This window comes from Neoarius graeffei, chromosome 28 (assembly GCF_027579695.1).
Source record: "Neoarius graeffei isolate fNeoGra1 chromosome 28, fNeoGra1.pri, whole genome shotgun sequence".
Classification (NCBI taxonomy): domain Eukaryota; kingdom Metazoa; phylum Chordata; class Actinopteri; order Siluriformes; family Ariidae; genus Neoarius; species Neoarius graeffei.
Window position 1 is genome coordinate 52363594 of NC_083596.1, and position 7301 is coordinate 52370894.

The window sequence follows — 7301 nt, forward strand, 5'->3', positions numbered from 1 at the left end:
AACGGAACGATACGCAATGGAATTTTTTTTTTTCAAAATCGCGAGTCTGATTGTGTGGCGATAGGAATCCATTGTGTGGCGCTGTGCCACACAATGGTCTATGTATGGGAAACCCTGGGCTTGGGCATCTCTTTCGGATGCCTCCTGGACGCCTCCCTAGGGAAGTGTTCCAGGCATGTCCCCCCGGGAGGAGGTCCCGGGGAAGACCCAGGACACGCTGGAGGGACTGTCTCTCAGCTGGCCTGGGAACGCCTCGGTGTTCTTCCCGAGGAGCTGGCCGAGGTGTCTGGAGAGAGGGAAGTTTGGGCTTCCATGCTCAGACTGCTGCCTCCTCGACCCGGCCCCGGATAAGCGGAAGAAAATTAAATTAAATGGAAAAAAAAAAGTGTTTCCAGGGTAGGCAGGGGTGCAGGTGTGTGTGTGTGTGTGTCAAGGGAATAGAGTAGGGGGGCTCAGCACGCAGCCCTGGGGAGAGCCGGTGCAGAGTGTGCTGGAGGAAAAGTGGAGGCCGAGTTTCACTGTCTGGGAGTGATTTGTCAGGAAGTCCTTTATCCAGGAACAGGTTAGGGTTAGAGTGAGAGAATATAGTGAGAGAATGCCCAAGTCCAGCAGCTTGACAACTAGAATGTCTGGAATGATGGTGTTAAAAGCCGAGCTGTAGTCTACAAAGAGCATTCTCACATAGCTCCCCTGCTGCTCCAGGCGGCATAGGGCAGTGGGGAGAGCTGAGACTACGGCGTCTTCAGTAGATCTGTTTGTATGATAGGCATACTAGTGTGGGTCAAAGCTGGGAGGGAGACATGCTTTGATATGATGTTGAACCAGCCTCTCAAACCACTTTGCGATGACAGGTGTGAGAGCGACTGGGCGATAGTTCTTAAGGCTGTCTATGGTAGGTTTCTTTGGAACAGGGACAATTATGGATGATTTCAGGCAGGATGGGACGACAACTTGTGACAGGGAGAGGCTGAAGATGGAAGTGAAAATTCTTGAGAGCTGGTCAGCACATGCCTTGAGCACCTTCCCCAGCACTCCGTCTGGACCAGCAGCTCTCCTGAGGTTCGCTGCCCTGAGCACCCGCCTCACATCATGCTCCTCGACAGTGAGTGGGGGGGGGGGGGGGGGGGGGGAGGGTTGGGGGCTGGTGCAGCAGCAGTGGAGTGACTATGTGCTGTTGTATCTCAAAGCGTGCAAAAAAGCAGTTCAGCTCCTCTGCCAGAGATACATCTGAGCCTCTGGGTGTCACTGCATGGCCTCTGTAGTTGGTTATGCTCTGTATGCCCTGCCATACCTGCCGTGGATTGTTGTCCAAGAGATGGTTCTCTATCCTCCTCTTATAGTTTGCCTTTTTGTGCATTTTTGTGTGTCTTCTGTGTACACATACTTCTGCAGACCGGTGCTAGAGTCAACAAGACCTGCTGGTACGACAGCAGACGATATGACATTTGCCCCTGTTGTTGTTGTTGCAGCTCCCTCTCTTGAACTGGGGTAGATCTGTCAGTGCCCCTTTTAATGTCATTGTACTTGGTACAAGTACAAATTCTGGTTCTACACATTTAACCTATAACTACTCCTCCTCTGCTGCTTTCTCCTCCCACAGTCCTGTTCCCTGTCCAGTTTCATGCCTTCGGACAAAGCTCATGAGAACCAGCGAGAACAGAATAACTTGGTGCAGCATGTAACAGGCCTGACACATCACCGTGGCCACACCTTCAATTCAGCGCTTACATCTGGTTTACTGATGTATTCCGCAAGGATTGACGGTATCTGTGTATCTGATCATAGCATTATAGCCTTTAATGTTGAAGTATCTTCTGCCAGAAGTCTCTTATGTTGGTCGTTGTTGTCATTCGTGAATCGGAAATATGGAACCTGCTGCAAAACTCTCTTCTGCCTTTTCCTGCATCTTGCCCGAGCCTGATGGCTGTGGATTCAGGTTGCACTCCACAGTTGGTAGATAACTTCAACAAGTCATGTGTTTCAGTTTTAGACTCTGTTTGTGAACTAAGTCAGAGACAGAAGACATGAGATCCCTTGGATTAGTGAAGAGATCCGCGTGCCGAGAAGAAAACGCAGAGGGGCTGAAAGAGCTTGGAAAGCTACTAACCTGACTGTGCATCTCAAACACTTCAAGGATGTTTTACTTTCTGACAGTGCAGCTGTTAATACCGCCAAGGCGACGTCTCCCTCACGACTTATTCACACCAACAGACATAAAATATCGTGCCTTTACTTATATTTGATTTATCGTAATGTAAAACACTTTGTGCCACCTGGCTTGAAAAGCACTATATAAATAATAATAATCATAAATAATAATACTGTTGTGAGCTCAGTACATCATTCACTACTTTATGCTCCAATAAACGCCACCATCTGCGCACTTCATTCTCTGTGTGTGGGTCCTACCTCATCATCAGACAGGCACTGCTCTGGCGGAGGGGGCGGGGCGTATTCATAATGCCATCCAGATTTCTTCTCGTCTCCGCCCTCCGGAGTGTGTGATTCACCATCAGCAGTGGGCGTTTCCGAGTGTGCATCTTTGTGTTTCTTCTTCCTCTTTCTCCGAGCACTACGCCACACTGACGGCATGTTCTTACCGGGACCAAAGAGACGCAGGAACCGCAGAACCTGACACGCACACACACACACACACACACACACACAAGAAATAACCTGATTCAGTTACAGTCCCAGCAAGTGTATGTGTGTCTGACTGTGAGAGAGAGAGAGAGCACGAGTGTGTGTGTGTGTGTGTGTGTGTGTACCTGGCCCGGTCTGAACTCGGGGAACAGCTCGGTTACTTGAGGCAGAGTTTTAGCCGTGTCCTTCTGCATGATTCCAGCCAATGGGAGTGTGAGGCTGGACTGAAGCCTCACCCCTCCAGTGGGCGTCGGCCTATCACATTCACTTTCGCTGTCTGAGGAGCTGCTAAACTCCGCCTTCTCCCCAACAGAGGAGGGAGCAATGATGGAGGGAAGAATAATACCATCCCCTTCATCACTCACTACAGAGACAGACAGAAAGAGAGAGAAATCTAAACGTCATTCTGAACTGACAAACTAGTCAGTCATTGTGTGTATGGTGTGTGTGTGTATGGTGTGTGTGTGTGTGTGTGTGTGTATGGTGTGTGTGTGTATATGGTGTGTGGTTCCATCTCACCACTGGAGCTCGGAGTGGGCGGGTCTTCTTTCTTCGCTGTGATTGGCTGGCTTGGTGGAGGGGGTGGGGGCATGAGCTTAGCATCAATGTCCTCAGAGTCAGCATCATAATCATCATCATCATCATCATCTACACACACAGAACATGAGCCAGACAGTTCTAAAACAAGCATACAGTCATGGGCGCAAGTATAACATTTTCAAAAACCTGAAAAGTCTGACAAGGTCAGCCGTGCATGGCGCAGCCACGCAGGGGGTTACAAAGGGAGGTGAGCCCCCCTTAGGGCTCGAAAAAAATTTAAATTACATGTTAAAATGGTTGTCTCTCATGCAAACATTTATAATATTAATAGTTATATGATTTGCATGTTCACATCAAATGTTTAATACATTTCATCAATTCATCTAAAATAATATTTCAAGTACAAGGCTTGATATTTCAAAACATCTAGCAACTACTAATTTAAATGTTGAAACAACCATTTTTAATCTGCTTTTGCTGTGATACCTTTTTTACAATATACACAGGAATAGTGGTGTTGATTTGGTCAAACAACGTGCTACGTGCGTGAAACATGATCTCACACATGTAGAACACCGTGAAACAACGGGCTAGTCAGGACCGCTCGTCGGTGAGCGGCGTATAAATTGAATGAGGTTTGTGGCGAAGACGAGACGAAAAGATTTGTCTCGTGCAGAGACTGTACCGCGGTAACCTGGTAATACGCTCAGAGTAGAGCCAATGATTTTCCGTTTCAAAATCTGCCTTTTTCCGTTTCGGACAATGAAAAATTCCATTTCAATTCCGTTTCACAATTTCAGTTCAAAATTGTTCTGTTTGGCTACAATTTAGTAATTCTGGCTGGCATAATTTTACTTGGGTTTCAAAGTATTGCATCTCTAGACACAAATGGTCCTTTGCATGATGAAGTCATTCATGAAAAAATATATATAATAAAACAATTACACTGACAGAAAGCTGATAAATTGCATTAATAAAACAAATTAAAGTGGATCACAGATTGAGACAACTCAAGATATTTTACTTGACATACTGATAACAGATAAATCAAGAAACTAGGATCACCGTTAACTAAAAACCTCTCATATAGAATATATGCAATATAACAGCATATATAATATCTCAATATAATATTGAGAGTACGGATAATAGGGATAAATTAATATTCAGTAATACTTACTGAGCCTGTAATGACAATACTCATAACTGACTGTTTAAAAATATTACTCTATATCCATCTTTTTTAGTCCACCACAAACTCATGAAGCAATGTTTCCTAACAGAACACAGAACGCACTCTCAAACAGACGAGAATAGTTTAACTTTGATTGTAATGACAGTCCTGAATATTCCTTGCAGATCAATCATTGCGCGCTCTCAGAGTTCCGAGAAACGCTGCTCGATATCGCCATTATGATCGAGCATCATAAGTTGTTTAGTGTTGGTCTCCGTGAGACTGAATCTTCTGTCATTTAGAAGATGTTTATACATGGAACAGGAGCGCTCAACATCCACACTCGCCACTGGCAACCATATGGCGTCCTTGGCCACCAGAGCATTCGGGGTTTTTTTTGCGGTTGCCATTCTGGTTGCAATGCGGGGAGCGAATCTGTAAACAAGCAGCTCATTGGCTGGCTGGGTGTGCCACAAGCCAATCACAATCACCGACAAAGCTGCCTTGACCGGAAAGGCATGTCTGCTTGGGCGTTAGCGGCAGTTACACTTTGACACACGAGCAATGTTTCACTATAAAAATTCCTTAATTTTCATCCGTTTTCCGCGATCGTGGAAAATCATTGGCCCTTTGAGAGTGAGACAGTGACAGGGCCACCCCATACCCCCCCCCCAAAAAAAAAATCTTAATGGATTTACACGATTTGGAAAAATGACTTTTTCAGAACCGAAAAAAACGGAGCTTCCGGCACATGCCGGAAAACTTGCACCCATGTACAGTGCATGCGCGTGTGTGTGTGTGTGTACCTGTTCTGCGTGACAGCTGAATGCTACTCATGGCTTGTTTGTATTTTCGGGTTTCATCCTCAGCGACTTCACTGATGTCTGAGTAATCCACTGCATCCTCAGTGCTCTTCACCCAGCCTACACACACACACACACACACACACAATCGTAACAAGTTGCTAGTTTCTTCAGTAATGACCTCTCTCTCTCTCTCTCTCAGACACACACCGTCTGCGTCAGTGCTCTGCTCAGTGTCCTCCTCAGTGGCAGTGATCTCTGTAATGAGCGCGCTCAGACCAAGGGAGCCCAGACCTGCCAAGTGCTTCTTACTCTCCTGAGACAGACAGACAGACAGACAGACAGACAGAGAAAACAGGACAATGAACATGTTTTACTCTGTCTCTTTATTCTCCATCCCTCACTTCATCTCTGTCTGATTTCCTCTTTTACGATGATCAGTTATTAATATCTCTCTCTCTCTGTGTGTGCCCTCTTTTCTCACCATGTCCAGGACACTGTCGTCCTCCAGCTGTCCATCCTCGTTGATGTTTCCGAACAGGAAGCCGGTCAGGTGGAAGGGGCGGTCCTGATCCTCCTCACTGTCAGAGTCTGACATCCTGGACAGCAATCAACCAATCAGCAACCAGAGCAATCAACCTCCAGCACTGTAGCTCCTCCCCCTCAGTCAGTGAGCTCTCAATAATGATTTATATTCACTATGTTTCCCAAAACACTTGCTCCCTTCCTCCCCTTGTGCACTACGTAGGGCGCATCCAGAACATCCAGACAGGAAGAGGTGCAGTACAGAATGATAAAGTAAGAAGTGTTTGTCAGCTCTAATATTCTGCTCCCTGGACACAGAGGAAACTAGAATTCTGCTTCAACTGTAAAAAAAAAAAAAATACGAGTCAATGTTACTTTAATTAAAACTTCTATATGAATGAAGTCACAAACCTCCATTTATAATAATAATAATAATAATAATAATAATCCCTTGCTCACCTCTGTGCCCGAGCTGTTTACACCAGGCCGTGACTCAATCCCCGGGCTCGAGTTGCAGTCCTGCCGGGAAAGGCGCACTGACTCAGGGCAGATTCCTCCGAGCCGCCCGCTGATAATCATTAAACAGAGTCTCCAGTGAAAACAAAAACTTACCGATTTCAGTTATAATATTTTTATTGTACATAAACGTAAGTATGAAATAAATTCTGCAGAGAGCCTGTGGGTGATCAGTCCTGCTCCTGAGCTGCTAGCCTAGTGTTTACTGTGCCTATTTCCGGTTTCCGCCACAGCTTCACTTCCGGTTTGGAAGACCCGCCCACGAAATGATGCTGTATATACTGTATTTAAGATAATAAATGAATCAATCCCTGGCCTTCCCACTGATCCCTGCTTTCAGAAACACAGACAGCCTCCATTTTACACACCATCAACACTGCAGTGTTCCACTGACATTTCATCTCATCACAATTAATGTTTCATTTTAACTTACAGTTTGCTGCACAAATAAATGGTTACAAGACAGCTATCAACAGGAGTATCTATTATTTTATATAATATTACAATATTCGTATTTTACACAATATTATCCAAACTGAAGGCAAAGGGGATCAAAACAAAGCTACTGGATCATCAGCTGCTTCTCTGGAAGATCCGTTCATGTTGCACTTTCAGGGCAGAGTTTTAACAGTGAACACTTCTGTCCCTCAAGGCTCAGCCCTCGGCCCTCTGCTATTCTCAGTTTTCATCAGTAACTTCATAACTTCACCACCTGATGGGTGGTGCAGTGGTTAGTGCTATAGTCTCAAAGCAAGAAGGTTCTGGGTTTGAGCCTAACAGCAGACAGAGGCCTTTCTGTGTGGAGTTTGCTTGTTCTCCATGGGTTTCCCCCACAGTCCAAAGATATGCAGTTAGGTTAACTGGCTACTCTCAATTATTTATAGGTGTGAATATCTGAGCTGTGGTCAGACATGAGGTGTATGGCGGCTGCCAGCAGCACCTGGTGTGCCTTTGACTTGGCCATGTTCAGCTGCGTCCTTTGCAATTCATAAAGGATGATTAGCCACGTCAATGTATAGTGGTGCTTGAAAGTTTGTGAACCTTTTAGAATTTTCTATATTTCTGCATAAATATGACCTAAAACGTCATCAGATTTTCAC

At 45.5% G+C, this 7301-nt stretch overlaps 1 protein-coding gene across 1 annotated transcript in view; it reads right to left on the reverse strand.

Annotated features, from left to right (window-relative positions):
- The window catches only part of taf1 (TAF1 RNA polymerase II, TATA box binding protein (TBP)-associated factor), a 51875-nt gene extending 45460 nt beyond the window's left edge, over nucleotides 1–6415 (reverse strand). Inside the window, exons 1-7 of the mRNA XM_060912101.1 lie at nucleotides 6145–6415; nucleotides 5645–6026; nucleotides 5371–5476; nucleotides 5164–5280; nucleotides 3163–3291; nucleotides 2769–3007; nucleotides 2410–2631 (exon numbers count right to left, since the gene is read on the reverse strand). Of these exons, the coding sequence (XP_060768084.1) occupies nucleotides 2410–2631; nucleotides 2769–3007; nucleotides 3163–3291; nucleotides 5164–5280; nucleotides 5371–5476; nucleotides 5645–5758 (927 nt within the window). The 5' untranslated portion in view covers nucleotides 5759–6026; nucleotides 6145–6415. The remainder of the gene's footprint in view (nucleotides 1–2409; nucleotides 2632–2768; nucleotides 3008–3162; nucleotides 3292–5163; nucleotides 5281–5370; nucleotides 5477–5644; nucleotides 6027–6144) is intronic.
- Nucleotides 6416–7301: the final 886 nt, after the last annotated feature.